Here is an 18054-nt window from a genome sequence, read left to right as displayed (position 1 = left end):
GTAATTCTGCTGTGATCCTGATACCTGGGAATGATATTAAACTATTAATCAAAAATGTTTCTGTAACAGTTACTACATACTGGACCTTGAACAACTGGCTGTTGTAAGTGTATATCTAAGGCTATTTAATCTGTTACCTGATAAATAAAACCATTAAAGCTAAGGATTAGATTGGCTGCTTCAGTCTAAAAGGTATTTCAGTTAGAATTTAAAAAAGAATCTTAAGACACAAAAATACTTTTTAAACTAATAGAGTTGGGTACTGAGTTTAACTATTGACAAGATATGTCTTCTTATTTTTCCCTGTGTAGTAACTATCAGGGACAAGTTGAAATATCAATTTTAGGACTGTCTATTTCAACAAAGATGATTGTGGCACAAAATGACAGAGGACATCTGCTGGTATCTGTTCAAAACTGCCATGTGAGCACTGGTGATATTGAAGTCCAGCTGAATGGTGAAGGAAGGTAAATCCAAGAAATATATTACTCAGTGATACCTAATTATATGGAACTAATGGGGGTCTGTTTTTAATGATTTTTTTATATATTGAAATGTACATCATTGCAGCAATTTTGTCATTTGTAAGATCATACAAATGCAAATTATGTAGATGATATAAATCACAGCAGAATTTGGTCTGTTGTATTCAAAGCCTGTTGCTTCAAAGTCTGATCAACTCAGATTTCACTGTAGTCCTAATAAATATATAGAGATACGTACCTTTAATGTACACATTATTATGTATATTTTTTTTAATCTGTTCAATCGTGTCCAATTCTCAGAGACTGCCTGGACAAGTCCCTGCAGTTTTCTTGGCAAAGTTTTTCAGAAGTGGTTTGCCATTGCCTGTTTCTTAGGACTGAGAGAAAGTGACAGGCCCAAGGTCACCCAGCTGGCTTCATGCCTAAGGCAGGACTAGAACTCACGGTCTCCTAGTTTTTAGCCAGATGCCTTAACCTCTACACCAAACTGGCTCTACTGTGTGCATTATGAAAGGTGAAAGGTCCCCTGTGCAAGCACTGAGTCATGTCTGACCCTTTGAGGGGATGCCACTTTCATGACGTTTTCTTGGCAGACTATAGTGGGGTGGTTTGCCATTGCCTGACCTAGCATGAAATCTCTGTCTAGTGTAAAAGCAAAATGGGCCTCTTGTTGATTATCCAAGATACATTAAATAGGCTTGAAGAAGAGTAGGGAAACTTTGGCCACCAGATACTAATGGCTGCAACTCCTATCATCCCTCACCATTATGGTACAAGCTGGAATTGAAAGCTGAATAGCTATCTTTAAAAGACTGCAAGATTCCTAACCCGATTTAAAATACATACAGTCCAACACCAGGTTTTACTTTAATCTGATTTACTGTTCACCCATAACAATGTAAAAAAAAGCATGGATTAAAATGACCTATTTAGATTTCTGCAGTATCATGTTAACATTTGTTTTTTTCATATGAAAACAAAATTACATCTGGTGACTAGCTCATCACATGAAGAGTTTTGAACTTGTGTACACCACTTGGAACAGATCAACTTGTTAGAAGTGTAGCATGGGAAGTGACGATGTTCTTTGCTCCTTTATTTATTTATTTACGGTATTTAAATTTGTTATAGCCCCCCAGCTCTTGAGGAATCGTATCCTATTAGGCACAGGTATTACTGAAATTGCAGATCTCCTGATAATGCTTATAGTCTGGCTTCAGACAAACGTAAGATTTGTTCTTTGTTTACTCTTCCTAGTCTATGTTCCAAAGCTAAGTAGACTGGAAATTCTGCAGTGCAGTTCAGAGTAGCAGACCAGTTTAAAAGTGCAAAGGGTTGGAATTTCATACTGCTACCAGTAGCATCTGCTCTTTGAGGTGGTTACTTCATTCTGCTTAACAATAGGATAAGTCCACTTCAGTCTTTTGTGTCAGAACCCAAAAAAGTTCAATCATGAGTCTGTCACAGGTTTCCATGTTAGAAACTTCCAGTCATTTACAGCACAGTCCTATGTTTGTCTGTTCTGAGCTATGCCCCTTCAAGTTCAAGGGGATTTATTTGTAAGAATATACTGTATATATTCCAGTATATATATAAATGTGCTATAAATAGCACATTTCTCCATCTTGTGTTTCACATCTGGAAACCATTTTCCTTCCAAGTGGAAAAAGCAATCATTTTAAAATTTCTCCCCAAAGTCGTATACCATGAGGCAGTGTTTTAATTAATTATTAAGCTTCATACCAGTTGGCTTTCAATGAGCATTCAACTGTTACACATGGCTGCATATTTCTATCACCTAACAAATTAAATTATAGGAGGAATTAACATGCATTGTGTTCCTTTATCCCCAGGTGGTATTATTATGCTTTTGTTCAACATTTGGAAAATGCTATACGCACAAGGCTGGAAAACCAAGTAAGTTGTATGGCTTTCTGAGGGAAACTTGAATGGATTATAAGTTCGCCTCTGAAGAATGATAAGTTCATTTTCCTAGTCAACTCTTTCCCATTCTTGACAAAAAACAAAAATTTCTGTATATTTTCTTTCCACAGCTCTGCCTAAATGTTGATTTAAGAATCCAGAAAGAGGCTGAAGTACTTAAGAGACTAAAGGGTGAGTCTATGACAAGCCATCTATATTTTGTTGATAAGCTTACTGTGAAGTTGCTATGCATGGCACGGTAAAATAACATTTGAGCCATGTGCAAAGTCTTTAAAATCTCTGAGTAGTGAAGTTGAAAATGGAAGCCATTCTAGGACCAATTTTAATGCATCTGAGCTGAGGAAAGGGGACTTAAAACATCACAGCTTTCTGTTTACAGTATCATGTGATAGATTTTCAAAAGTGTGGAATTATATTTGTCATCCATACACTCAGTGAATAGCTTTTTTGTTATGCATTTCTGCCAGTTGAAGGCTTCTTTTCCAAAAACAATTTCAGCATTTCTATTTTACCCTTCCTAGATTTGTCCATGAAAGACCTCACCAAAAGAACTGTTAGAAAGGTGTCTATTGACTCTGATAGCCTCTGTGTGACATTACTGGAAATATATTACAATATTCACAGAGAGAGAGGACCGATTTCTTCCTGTTGTGCGAGGGTTCCTTTGCTCACCCTCTTTCCTGTTACATTTCTATGGTTTTCATACTGCTGTTATAGCACCCAGTACTGCCACTATAGGCAAATCTTATCACCACCTCCACTTTAGAGTAAAGATAGCCCAAATGCAGCACATTTTGATTCAGTTTGTTGCAATGAAAGTACAGTATTAAACTTGTGCTAAGCTCGCATGTAGCACAGAGAATTTCCTCCTCTTTTAAAATACTGAGAGGAAGGAGCTTCCAGTGAAACTGACTGGAAGTTGATTTAAAACTAAAAGTACTTCTTCGCCCAACAGAACTAACCTATGAATTCATTGTGATGGTGACGGCTACTCATGGGGGGCCATAAGTTGGCACATGACAAAATATGTATGCTAATCTCATCAAACAAATATTGTGATAAACATAACTGCATCAGATATCAGAACACAGGTACATAATTGCAGCATTTGTGTGATGACATCAGATGCTTTTTGTCATTCGGGTGTTGTCACAGTTTGGGGCAGATGCCATTGTGGGGCTACTAATTAGAAGGCCTGAAAGGAGGTTAGATAACCTCATGGAAGACAGAACTATTAAGGATTTTTAGTCTAGAAATTCAATATTACCTCTGTGTAAGGGAAAGGATGCTTCCAAATACCAGTAGGGGAGCAATGATGGGAGAGGGGTATATCTTTATATCTGCTTGTAAACATCCTAAAGGCATCTGGCTGACCATCATGGGAAGCAAAATATTGAACTAAAATGACCCTTGGCCTGATCCAGCAGGCCTACCCTGTGTTCCTTGTCTCTGAGAATGTTTGATTTATTTCATTTATGCTATTGATGATTTTATTTATACATTTATTGCTCTCCCTTCTGTGGGGAGTTGTATTATGATTAGGGTATCATAAAATATAGAGAGGTGGAGAGAAAGATGGATAAATGACATATTGCTTTCTATTATAGCATACCTAACTAACCAGGAATTGTAGCAGATCCAGTCCAGAGAAAAGACTTTTAATCTCTTTCTTGTACCTTATTTATCAAAGTATTTCTTGGCAGTTTTCATTTCCTACTACTGTGGCCAATCTACTCATCTTTGGGACATGGACTAGGAAGGATAAACAAGAATAAACCTTTTTTTTCCCTGAAGCTAAACCACAAATGTTATCAGGAGATCTGTAATTTCAATATTATCTGTGCCTAATAGGATACCGTTCCTCAGGAGCAAACAAGATATGTCACTTCCCATTTGATCTGCTAACTCCTAACATTTTGATCTACTCCAAGTGTTGTGTACTAGTTGTTTCAAAACTCTTCACATGATTAGCTAGTCATCTGATGTAATTTTGTTTTCATATGTTCATGTTACCTCAGTGTAAGATTAATGGCAAGGTTGTTGGATTTAGAAAGGAAAATTCTTGAAATTCCTGCTGTCTGTAAGGTTTACTGGATGACCTTGAGATGGTCACTGCTGTATAGCCTAGCCTACCTAACAGGATGGTAAAGCGGGGTAGGGGAGGAGTATCTGAGATCTTGAGGAAGGGAGAGTTTGAGACATTTCATTTTCTTTTTTTTAAATAACATTGCAGGTGTATTCTGGATTAATCCCTTTATCCAAGTAAAGTATTCCCTTATTAAACCTCCTGAAGTCTTTAAATCCTATGTTGATCTGGATTTTAAGGTAATCCTGTTGGTTTTTACACTGCCTGAAATTGTAGTTTAATAGGCTACTTTTGCTTTAACAATCACCCAGAGATCTCCAAGAATCTAAAAAAAATGTTTCTTTATTTTATAAATTTATTAAACGTATAAATATAATTGTACATTATTATTAGATTATTAAATTGATAAAATTGTCAGATGCAGCCTCTGCTTCAAACAGTGTGGCCATTTCTAAGAGTTTTAGATAACTATTTTGATTCCTATATTTTATTTTTTTATTTTTATTTTTATTTTAGCTTAATTGTTTAATTCTTAGAAATTTTCCTACATACAAACAAACAATCACATCCCCACTGGGATATGACTCAACCACAAGCAAAATTAACAACAAAAACCTAAAAGAAGTTAAAATTGGGCTTAATCTGTCTTCCTCAACCTAGTCCATTTAAGTATGTGCGATTACAAACTCCATAACACCCAGCCATGCATGATGGATAATAGAGATTTTAGGGAAAGTACAGAATAAGAATAGAAAGAAAATTAGAAAAATCTGAAAGTCAAAAGTGAAAGAAATCAATACTAAGAGCTACACAAGATATTGCAACCATTTTTGCACTCAGCACTTGGATATATTGTCTTTTTTTAATATAATTTTTATTGAAAAAAATTAACTAGATAAAAGCAATACAAATATTAGAAAAGAAACAAAGAAAATAAAGAAGAGTAGTGAATAAGTATGAAAGAAAATAGAAAGAGAAAAAGAAAAAGAAAAAGATTATAAAGAAGTGGTTTCCAATCTGTTTGACAGCAGTTATAAATGCATTTATATTTTACCCTAAGGTTACATCATAATTTTCTTTTTCCATAAGCTGCCATTTCTAACTCTTAAACCCATAAATTACAAGTTCATTTTTTTTCACCAAAAGTCCATAAGGGGTTTCCAGTCACTAATAAATTTAATAGTTGATGCATAATAAATAAATAAATAAATAAATTTTCGTTCTAAATTGAATTACTGGTGTAGGTTCTGACTCTGTCCTGAAGACTGGCATATCACTGCGGGTGAGCTTGACCTCTGCGCTGCACTCCTGATTCAGGCTTGCAGGAGAGGAAGTCTACTCCTATTTACTCTGGAAAGCATTCAATGAACTGAATGGAAGCATTTCTTTCAAGTAACAGAAATGGAGGCCAATTTGCAATAAGGGGCAATGGATTATTCAAAAAGCCATCCCTCCTGTATCTGTGAGTTCATTATAAAAAATATGTAGTTGCATAAATGGAGTTAGATCTTTGGAGTTGGATTTTTCAGTGGAAATCTCTCCATTTAATAATGGGAGAGTTTAAGCTGGTATGTTGAAGAAATGCTCCCTTGAATTCATTTTCACCTCTAATAAACCATTGTAGCTCAGGGTAGGTAAAGTTTTTGATCAGAGGAAACACTTAAAAATCTGTGAGCATATTACAGATGTTGTCACCAAATAGCTGCCAGGTTATAGGGTGCCTTCTAGTCAAAATAGCTGCTATAAAGTGAATGAGCAATCACAGACATTTTTTTTTCAATGAAGGAGGCATACTTCTAAATGAAGCCCATTGAAATCAATGATATTGATACTCCATTAAGTGATCATGGAATACCTGTTTGTTCTATAAATAGACTTCTATTCTATAAATATATTTTTCAGGTTTCTGTGTATCTATCAAGAAATCATACAGAGTCTACCTTTGTGGCAGCCCCCTTCCCTCTTCCAGAGAAGAATGACTATATGCTGTTCACTGGAATTTCTGAATCTTTGCTAAACTCCATTTCATTAACTTATTACACTACTAGAGTGTCAAAGATAACTTTTTCTGAAGAGGTAATTACTGATAGTATTATATATTTTGTGAACCTGAACTTAAGAAAAGTCTTAAGTGACCTTGAAAAAGTGCATGTGTTCATAAATCTGCTCAGGCCAGTGTAACCACTAAGTCAAGCAAAGCAGCTGATTTGGCTATCAAAAAGGCTGCAAATATTCTGAAATTTAAGCTTGTGTTCATATTGTTCATATTTTTATTTGTAGAAAGAGACCTTTGTGGGTTTTTAAAACTTGGACAACTTCTTCAGTGTTGGGTGATTGATTACATACCATCAAGTCAGCATCAATTCGTATCAACTACCTAGACAGATTATCTCCAGGATGATCTGTCTCCAACCTGGTCCTTCAGGTCTTCCAACAGGCACCTATCACCACTGTAATTGAGTCCATCCATCTTGCTACTGATTGTCTTCTTTTTCTCTTTCCTTCCACCTTTCCCAGTTTTATGGCCTTCTCAAAGGAGCTGGGTCTTCACATATTGTGATGAAAATATAATCATCTGAGCCTGGTCGTTTGTGCTTTAAATGAGAATGCTGAATTTATTTGTTCTGTGATCCATTTGTTCTATGATGCAGTGAGGTTGATAGCTGTAGAGAGGAATGGGCAAGTAACAGAGAGGTCATTTTGATTTTTTTTTCCCCCTTTGGAACTACTTTTAAATTGTTGTCTTTTTTAACCTTTGTATGCCGCCCAGAGTTACTTTTGGGTGGTAGGAGGTCATATGAATTAATGAATAAATAAAATAAAATACCCAAATGTTTAATTTACCCAAATGTTTAATTTTTTAAAGTTTAACTGATGATCCGAAATGTTTTCAGCTAAACAATAGGACTATGTAGAGTTTCAGATTCGAACAACAAAATGTGCCTTAGAATATATCTGGGTGGGCAATTCTGTCCTGTTGGAACATCTTAAAGGAGGCGCGTCTTTTCCTGGACTCATGCAGCATTCTGAAAAAAGATATATTTGATTGAAGGCATTCCTGTTGTGCTATACGCACACCCATGTGAGCTCCAAATCAGCCTTTGAATCCAGATCTCTGCCCATCCCAAACCATTAAGTTTGTTTAGTCAGGTCTACCTGACTAGGCTGCAAAAATCCAGGTGACCACTTGATGGTAGCAGATCTTTATTTTGCTATACAGCAGTCATCTGGATTTTTGCAGTCCATTGAGTACTTGAAAGACTGTGAACAACAGCAATGAGGAAAGCAATAGTCATGCGCTTGTATATATTTTCCAAGTCCCTATTGTACTCGATATGTCAATGAAGATTCTCAGTCATCCAGGTGGAATTGTCTGTAGGTTGAGTCATGGCAACTGGATTTCTTTCTTTTTGGTAGAAACATTTTGCTGCTTGTCCAATCAGCTTCTTCAGTAAAAGAAGTAAAAGAAGAAGCTGCTTGGACAAGCAGTGAAATGTTTCTACCAAAAAGAAAGAAATCCAGTTGCCATGACTCAACCTACAGTCCCTATTGTGCTGTTACATTGTGTGCAGAAGAAATTTCATGCCAAACCAAGTTAATAGATAATTAAGAAGCAACAGATTCCTCTATCAGTTATGAAGCTTGGGAATTGAGATTCTCTTCTATCCTTATTCTCCCAGGAGGTATCCCAAACATTAACTTCTGGAAAGTTTGTCTTGTCTTGTCTTGCCTTGTCCTCTTTCTCTTTCTCTTGTATTTTGCCCAGGACTATGAGAAATTAAGTGATAGATTAATGGGTCCTAGTTTTTGTACATTATCTGGTCTCCCTAGGGTCAAGATACTTTTTATAAAAGGGGCTACAGAGCAGAATACAGATTCAAGTTTGCACCTTCCTCATCCATCCATTCACTCATTCCATTTCAACTGAGAAGCATCATCCTCACTGCTCACTGGGTGACTTAAGCCAATCACTCTTTCTTGACCTAGCCTACCTCACAGGATTGCTGGGGGAAAAAATGGGAGTAGGAAGCACCATGTAGTCCACCTTAAGTTTCTGAAAGAAAGGTAGGATATAAATCTGAAAAGTAATTATGTGGAGAGGTACATAAAATTTTCTGTCCCTATGTAAACAAGGCTCCATAAGTATTATCAAGAGAAGGGATGAAAGTCAGCCTTCATTTAAAAGTTAAGCAGGAGACTCATATATTTCTTTCATTTTGCAGCATTCTTCATATTTTAACTTAACCACAGACACCTTAAGCAGAATCATTCCTCAAGTAAGCATGAGCTATTTTAAAAAATAAACAATTGTGGCTTCATATGCATGAAAGTTGGATGAGTATTGATTGATTTCCAACAGTTCGAAGGAGCAAATGGTATCTGCAGCATTTACCTTTGAGAAAGTATTCTGTGTATGTCTATGATTTTAGGAAAGAATGTCTCTTCGAACATGCAGAAAATGTGTTCAAGAAAAACCCAGATGACATTTGATGGCAGGAGATCCATGTTGATATTTGTCCATTTCCTCCTGCAGGGAAATTAATCACTTGGCTGAATAATGGAGGCAAAAGATTAATCCTGCTGCCCTAGGATCAGAATCTCAGTCCATGCAAACGAATATGAGATCTAATTCTTTGTTTTTCCAATCTTGTATCTAGTTTGGCAATTAGTTGTCTCTCCAAAGTATAGCAGGAGCGGATGTGAGGCATATTCTGGAAATTTTGTAAATTCTGAATGAAAATAGGCACATAATATGAAAATAATATGTAAATATTATGTAAAATATGGGTTTTGTCATTACTCATACTGATAATTCCAGCTTTGAAATAACTAAGCTTACAGTTCTAAACAAATTTATTAGGGTGTAAACCTCATTGGACGGTGGGACATATGTCCAAGTAAACATGCATGGGATTAATAACCTATACATGTTATTTTGGAGTAAAGATATATAATGATTTTGAAATTGAGATTATTTGTGGAATTGGGGCCAAATTACTAAAACGCTACTATATAACACAGTGCTGTATAAATATATATACATACAATGTACTAAATTGTACATGTAGAACTATGGAGAATATGCTAGGTATTCCTGGTTGAAATCATCTCTATAAATCAAACATGACCATCTTTTTTTCTTTATGTAGGTTATGCAGTATTATACTGAATCACATCCAGTGAGAATGAAATTAATGGTTACTGCAGCTCCAATTGTAAGGTTGCAAAATAACAGTTTCACAATGGAGTTTCCTTGTTTTGTAGTAGTATCTGCTCTTCTGTCCAACTTAATTATGCAGCCCCTCTTTGTTGTGAATATAGTAAGTAATTATGGACTACTACAGTATATAACAGTAATTGGTTGAATAAAACTTACTTCTTCCCTGCCACCTTTTATATTGGCTCAAAGGCCAACCAATAGTTTGATGTAATGTGCTCAGTCATTGGTAAAGGTGATCAAAGCCTTTTTTTTCCTTTGTTCCCATCCATTTTTGTCATTTCTGCCATCTTTATTCTTGTTTTGGTTTTTTTGTTGTTTCCTTGTTTTTAAATGTTTTTAACAATTTATAAACCACCCAGAGCTGCTGGGAGTCAGGCGGCATTTAATTTAAAAATTTAATAAATTATTATCACTATTATCATCAATATTATTATGGAAGAATGCAAGTAAATTGCCATTCCAATCTTAAAGGAGGGCAGAGAGATATTATTTTAATTTTCAGTGTATACATACTATATATTGTATATGGTATGTATATATTTCAATATATACTGCACATATACAGTATAACCATTATACTATTCCTAAGCAACATTATACAGAGCACAGGAAAGGAATAATAAATAATGAGCCAAAGAAAAACATAGGATGAGAAGAAAAGAATAGGAAATAAAGCTAACACTAATTTACATCAACAGTATTCATTATCAATCTCCACCCTTTTTTATCCTTGCAAACATCCTCATTTCTACCACATCTATACACTGCTTCATAAGTACATTGCTGTTTGTTCTTTAAACTTCTCACCCCTCTTTGAAGATCTTATCAATTCTATCCAACCGTGACTTATTTGGTCATCTTCTTCTCAACCTATTGCTTCATAATTCTGGTTTATAATTTGACCCTCTACATGATCAGGCAACTTCTTTCGTGCAGGTCATTCCCTTTTGTATACAACTCACGTTCATGCAGTACCCATTTGTTCCTGAACCTTTAGTTTTATTACACACATTGTTTAAGCACCCTATTGCCACTGCATTTAATTTAACTTTTATGTTTCTCTTAGCATTCCCAACTCTCATTTCAATATACCAAAAATGGGCAGAAGCTCTTACAGCCACTTTAACTTCTTCCTGTTGGAGGTCCCAGCAAATCAGCATGCCTCATTAGCATGTGGATGAATTCGTTCTGGGATGCAATTCTCTATGTGCTTCTGGAGGAAGCTGTTTGTTGTCCCTCCCACATTTCCTCAGTCCTTCCTCCTCTATCATCTGGGAAGGGAGCATGCAGCTGCTGCTGCTTCCATCCTGGGCACCATGCATGGGCCTGGAGTCAGGAGCTTCTCCCTTTCTGCATGCAGCCTTTAGCAGCAATGAGGGCTAAGGGTTAATTCAGTTTAGAGAAAGAAAGAACAAGGATCATTTTTCTGAATGGATGTAACTGGACCAAATAAATGAGTAAGACCTTTCTTTTGCTTACTTTTGAACCTACTTTGTCTAAGTGTGTAATTCTTTATGCTTGGGTGGGCTAAGTGTGTAAGATCAATAACCTGTATTTCTCTAATGGGCTCATTTATGCTATTTTAGATAATATTCTTTTTCTGTGCACGTCTTTTTGCTGTATTAAGGTCTGCTCCATTCATTGGACCTAGCTGTCCACCAATGGCTTCACTTCCAACAAACATTAATGCCTTGCAACAGAACACATCTTATCCATTTATTAACATCGCTTCCACTAACTGGTTCCTTGCCACGGTTGCCAGCTCCGCTCTTACAGAGCCATCTTCAATTTGTCATACTGTACCTCCCCTGGAAGTCCCACCCAGGGTGTCTTCTAACTTCTTACTATAAAAGGCCAAATCTAATAATCCTAATCTGTTAGTGCTATTTTAAGATTGGGTATTCAAATTCCTCCTTCAGTACTCTCTTTTACAAAGGAAGGAATAGTTGCTTTTGAAGCAAAGTGCAGGTGTTTATGAGGCTTGTCTCTTTGATATTGTTGTCATGGATATGCAGCCATGGACTGTTGTTATTAGTCAGCCCCTGATTCATTGGTTGTTAAGACAGTCTTGTTCCTAGCTTAGGGAGAGGGGCTACATCAGTCACTGGACCATATAGAGAGATTATTGGATAGGTAAGTTGAATGACTCCCCCCTTAGCAGAGTTTTTAATGAACAGACCATTATGTCCACATTGATTATTCATAAATTGTTGGCATTCACATTTTTAATTGATGCTAAGAAGATTGTGGTCTATTTAAGAATTGAAATTAACTGAGTTGCTCACAACTGAACAGTTTATTTTTTTATTTATAAAACTTTATTATTTTCAGAGTATAGTTAAGATACAAAAAAGAGAGTGTAGAATAGATAGAAAAGAGAACTAAAGAGAAAAGAAAAAGCTATAGAAGTGTTGATAGAAAGAAAACAGAAACAGAAAGTGACTTCCGACTTTCTCCAATACAGATATAATTTACAAGTCTAGTCTCTTACAACTAGTTAACCTATCATAACATTATTTCTATTACAACAGACCATTTAATCACTAAAACCCAAAGTCAAAACATCATTTTTTCTATTACAAGCAAGTACTCTAAAAGTGGTTGCCAAGTGGATACAAATCCAGAAACAGAATGTTCTCTTATTAAAACTGTTAATTTAGCCATTTGAGCCAAATCCATTAATTTAACCATCCAGTCTTCAACCGTAGGTACCATAGGTATACTGCAGGTATTTGTGGATCCTTCCATCATTGAGCATATAACAGTCTTGCAGCCATAATCATATATAACGGCAAAACTCCATGTTGTTTCTCTAACTCCTTCTCCATCAATCCCAGAAGAAAAAGCTCTGTTTTTTTCTGTATATTTACTTTAAGAATCTTTTGTATACATATTTGATCCCAGAACTTTTTAGCCTTCTCACAAGTCCACAACTGAACAGTTTAAATGTTGTGTCCACCTAGTATTCTCTTAAGCCAAATGAGGAGTAAAAAAAGGTCATTTTTTAATTTTAATAATTTAACTTTGCTTTTTACCTAAAGAGACACCCAGAGCTTTTACATAAGATTAACAACAAATAAGTAAGTCTGTTCCATAGCTTTACAATCTAAAGGATGGAACACAAAAGAGAAAATGGTGAGAAATGAATAGGAAAACAAAGATATTCAGGCACTATCTCAGGTTACAAAGATCTTAAATGACCTGTTGGAAACAACTGAGAGAGAGGAACAGCTGATGAAATAGACCATGAAAACTTCTCTCCTATTAAATAGAAGAACAGGAGCAAGAAAAAGAAAGATTCTATTTTGAGTAGATGAATAGAACACACTAGGTTTAGCCAGAATAAGAGAAAATGTTATTTTGTCCATCTATTAATACTTTTTTCTCTCTCTTTGTAGTCTGTAGGTCTGAATGCCAGTGCAGCAATAGTTAAACAAAAGCTAATTGTCTCATTGCAGCTCCAGAGGTAATTCAGAGACTCAGTTCATGATTACAGTTGAAAATAGTAGATTATTTTCTAAATTTCTCACTTGGGATTGCCATTGCTGTCATTTACCCAATGTAAAGAGAAACCTGGTAGATTTGATTTTTCCCAACAGACAGGCTTCATAGAATATAATAATCAGCTAGAGGCTAAAAGAGGCAAGTCCAACATTGATCATTGGAATGTGTGTTATTTGTTTACCTATGGGAAAAATGAATGAACAGGTTGAAAAGCAAGATATTAATCACAATAAAAAAGAAGAAAATAGCCCAGAGACCTCTAGGTACATTGAAGTTTATTATACCAAATAATTTTTTTTTCAGGGACATTTTAATAACTATTTCCAATCTGTCTGTAAATGGCTAGAAATAACCTTCAACAATGCATTGCTGAATTGCTAGACCGCTGCCTTTTCTTCCAATAATTTTCTTTCTTGTTAATATTTTCCTCTCTGTTCCCTGTGCTCTAGTTGTGCATTTGTAAATAATCATAGATTAGAGAAATGCCCCTTAAGTATTCCGTGCCATAGGGAAATTGTCCACATAAAGGAGTGCCCTGAACTTCCCTATTGACTGCTCTGAGCGCATTAGGAACCCAAGAACAACTATTCTATATCATTCTGTTTCCAGAATGGCCAATCAGATGGGTCTTGATAAGTCCACAAGCAGGACATGAATCTAAGAAGACCCTTCTACTCATTTTCTGCAATATGTCTTACTTACTGATACATGCTAATTTATTATCTTCAGTCCTAGTGCTGAAGATAATAAATTGCATCATGAATAGTATCTAACTTACATGCACACACTAATCTAAGTTAGTAGTGTTGCTACATCTTGTGATAAAGGAAGTTGATTACTTTTCAACTCTTTGCTGTGATTTATTTAGGGAGGTAGTAGGCTTCACTTCACCAGATATGTTCAAGCAGAACCTGGGTAGATGTTTGCTGGTGGTCTCAAACTTCAGTTTGGATTCCTGCATTAGAATAGGTGCCCCTTCCAGCTGTATTAATTCTACTCTAAAATGTTAAGAGTTCCAATACCAAATTAAACTTTAGTGTTCCTATGTTTCATTTCAGATTACATCTCTCTCTGACTTACTCAAACATTGGCTCTTTCCAGGTAAATGAAAAATGACAGTAATAATAGAAAGGGTACTTCTCTGTGTGAGAATACAAAGCAATGAGCTTTAATGCTGAGCTTGATTCAGCAGTTAGAAGCAGAAGTTAGAGTTTTCTCCTAGAATGTGCAAATAAAGGGACAACCTGGCCTATTTCCACTTATCTCCTCTTAGGCATAGCTAAACAGACACAGCCATACAGCATTTCCAAGCAATCAAGACATATACAGTAAGCAGAAAAATCCTGTAAAGATGCAAGAATTCACACCACCTAACTACTCTAAATATATTATTTAAATATAGGTTTATTGAAAGGAAAATCAAAAGAGAATAAAGGATAAGAGTAGAGAGGAACACAGTTATAAAAATAAATGCTCATACTCAGTTTCTTTTTTTATCTAGCTGTATACCTTTTATATTAAGATCTAACACAATAGATTTGGTCTTGACTCCACAGCAATTCATAAATAGATAGCCAGAAGCAACCAGAAACATTAGGAGCAAGAGGAATGGTCAGGAACAAGAACAGACTAGGAACAAGAAGAGAGGGCTTTGGTTAGGTTTTATGTTAATCAAGTGGGGTGACTTTGATTGACAGTTGACCCTCTTCTGGTCAATGGGCAATATATACTCAGGCAGAAGTAAAATCATCTGTGGGGGTAGTCAGAACTGGGAGTCTTGAGTATTTACAAAATAATGCTGGTTGAGACATGACTAGAGAAAATTTAAAAATAGAGCCAACTCAGAGGAAATTTTAAACCAAGCAAACTAGTGAAGGTCAGGCTTTGCCCAAATATATGTCTATATTTCTGGGTGTAGTGTTAAATATAGCTTTTTATAATATAGGTCCAACATTTGAAGAACTTCCTGTCTTATTCCTTACAAAATACAGTAATTCCACCAATCAGTGGTAAGAATCATGAAAACTTTCTTCACAGATTATGATGTTTTGGTTATAATTTAATTAAACAAATATTTCCAAGGATTACTAAGATCTAAGGTCTTGTAGAGAGGTATAATGTTATGAAATCTCTTTTTAAGTATCCTTGAATTCATGTTCAGAAACAACAGTGAAGCACAAAATTAAAGTGTTAGAATAACTGTGATAAAGCTATTCTGCCCCCATCACAGCCTGACTTTAGGCAGTGAGTAAAAGCTATTTGTTTTTATTGGCAGCATCAGTATGGTTCAAAAGAGTGAGGAAATAGGTATAGGAGAAACCTAATAGCATGATTGAGTTGATGGGGAAATAAAGACCACAACAATACTGGTTTCAGTTTTACAAGAGATCTGGCACTACATATGGTCTGGACATATCTTTGGCTCTTTTTAAATTATTTATTTATTTAAAACAAAGATAGATTTTCGGAAAAGATAGATTTACTCAGTTGCTGATCTCATTGTGGTTTTAGCCTGGTGTTTTAACTTGTTTCTGATTTTATGTGCATGAATGCATAACATTATTTTATGATTCTAAGAGAACTCTAAACATAACTCAGGAAACAACTGGATGTTATAACCAAATACATTTCCTTAGCAATTGTCCATAATTTAGTACTATCCTGTGTGGGGTCTTCCAGTTTCTGACTCCTGTTTTCCTGATTTATAAATGTGGATTACTGTGCACACAAAGAAACTATATAAAGAGCTCATAAATCTATAGCACCACTTCAACTTCTCAAGGGCTTGTGTTATCAAGAGGTACTATATTGCATCTGTTGATTGTGGATTTTCCTGATACTTTTAATGCAATGTCTTTTTGTTTGTTACCTTAAGCTGCACTGAAGAGAGGATTACAGTTACCTACAATGGCCAGACTTGCTTTCCCTGAAACCGTCACTGAAGTTAACCAGGTAGAATTCAGATTTCTTTGTAGAACACCCTCTTTGTTTTCCTGTATTTTTAAATGCAAAATGGTAGTGTTCTTGCTGATGAAAGCCATAACATTTGGGGTTATGGAGAAGACTTTTTTGTGGAGATTCAGAACTTCAGCCCCAACCAACCAAAATAACAACAACAAACCACAAACCCCTTTATTTTTAATGGAATAATCAGACATTGGTTCAAAATCTAGCATTAGATAAACATAGATAAACTTTGGTATAATTACAAGCCAAAGGGTTTATCAGACTGATGTGCTTCTCCATCACATAAAATTTGTACAGAGCCTTCATTTTCTGCACGTTAATTTGATTGTGTGAATTGTATCTAATTCTCTGACACTGTGGTGGCAGTCCCAGCTGATATGTCTGGTACATGGTTATTCAATATGAGGAGGCCCTTGAAATGGTCATGCCAAGCTTTTGAGTGGATGCTGTGACTTGGCATTTTTAGCAGGAAACTTGGAGTATGGTTGGATCACTTTGTGAAGCACAACCCTAGTAAATATAAACAAAATAACTTCAGTAACCATACCCAATTAGTTATAACACAACCACTCCAGCACTGCTATGTTAATTAACACCCATAAAGGAAACCACATTCCCCAGTTTACATTAAATGGACAGAGTTGGACATCTCATTTAGCTCTTTCATGCTAGGCTTTCTGCCTGAAGTTTTCTTGTTGAAAAATAGCAACTTTCAAGTCAGCAGTGAAGTATCCTAAAAAATTGAAATTAATTTTAGAATACTAATCTGTAAACACATTCTGTTTTAAATGTCTCAGAGTTTTGAATTATGCAATATATGGAGTCCTAGTTCTACAAGGTTTAGCATTTTAAACAATATTTTAGACTGGCTAATAACAATTTCTCTCAGCAGGATAGCTGTAAGTTAAGATCTTAAGACACAAATCCACAAGAAAACAATGATAATAAAATGTTGCAAAATAAAGTCAGCAGTGAGGAGTACAAATAGTGCATAGTGAAAACCAACATGAAAATCAAACAATGGAAATATCTAAATGTATTTGGAGGAGATGATAAATTATTTTTTTCTGTTGCTGTTTTTAACTTCCCAGGGATATATACTGATTTCCACTGATGTAAAATACAAATATTAAGGAAACAGATATTTCATCAGATGGAGGAAATACTGTGGAATACTTAGCACTCTGTAAGCAGTTTTCTCTAGATGTTTTCAAAGAAGACCATGGCTGCACTTTTTGGAATAAGAGTGGAAAAAACAAAACGTTGAGCATCTATAAACTTAGAAATGCTATGGACAAATAATTTGTTGGCATGACAACATCACATTTCAAAATCTCAAAACTTTGTTTAATATGTTTAAAATTACTGTTTGTGAAAGTGATTGTATCTTCCTATACTCTCTCAGGCATTGCACGTGCAACCCTTATGTTTTGTAGTTACGGTATTTCTTTTAAGAAAGAGAGCAAGTGTGCAAGTATTTCTTTGGGTAAGGAAAAAGGTGCTTGTGAAAAGACATTATGGACCTGATAATTTTTTAGTGCTTGCTTAGGACCTAACAGTATGCAGCATGCATTATCTCTGTCTAGGATTACCAAATATGTGATAATATAAGAAAAAAGTTGAACATATTCTGTATTGCTTAAATGGATTGACTTTTTTAATAGATATTTTGAGCCTCCTCACTATTCTTTGTTGGACACATATACATACACATACACAGTATATATATACACATACACACTGTATATATCATAAAGCCTAGGACTCACATAAAATTCTAAGCAACCCATTGATACAAATAGCAGGATCAAACTGCCTACTCCATCATACTCTGGTGCTTTGTCCTC

General features: G+C 35.4%; 1 protein-coding gene across 1 annotated transcript; it reads left to right on the top strand.

The window, feature by feature from the left end:
- The first annotated feature begins 366 nt into the window (after positions 1 to 366).
- Positions 367 to 17904, top strand: LOC134501474 (BPI fold-containing family C protein-like). The gene is made up of 12 exons (XM_063309315.1): positions 367 to 467; positions 2339 to 2402; positions 2540 to 2600; positions 4663 to 4754; positions 6418 to 6591; positions 8739 to 8792; positions 9666 to 9836; positions 13135 to 13202; positions 14299 to 14341; positions 15186 to 15249; positions 16116 to 16192; positions 17299 to 17904. Exons 1-12 carry the CDS (start codon positions 367 to 369, stop codon positions 17338 to 17340), a joined length of 1011 nt encoding a protein of 336 aa, XP_063165385.1. The 3' UTR covers positions 17341 to 17904.
- Positions 17905 to 18054: the final 150 nt, after the last annotated feature.

Source organism: Candoia aspera, chromosome 7 (assembly GCF_035149785.1).
Source record: "Candoia aspera isolate rCanAsp1 chromosome 7, rCanAsp1.hap2, whole genome shotgun sequence".
NCBI lineage: Eukaryota > Metazoa > Chordata > Lepidosauria > Squamata > Boidae > Candoia > Candoia aspera.
Note: the sequence above shows the minus strand (reverse complement) of the source record. Positions and strands in the feature narration are given on the sequence as shown.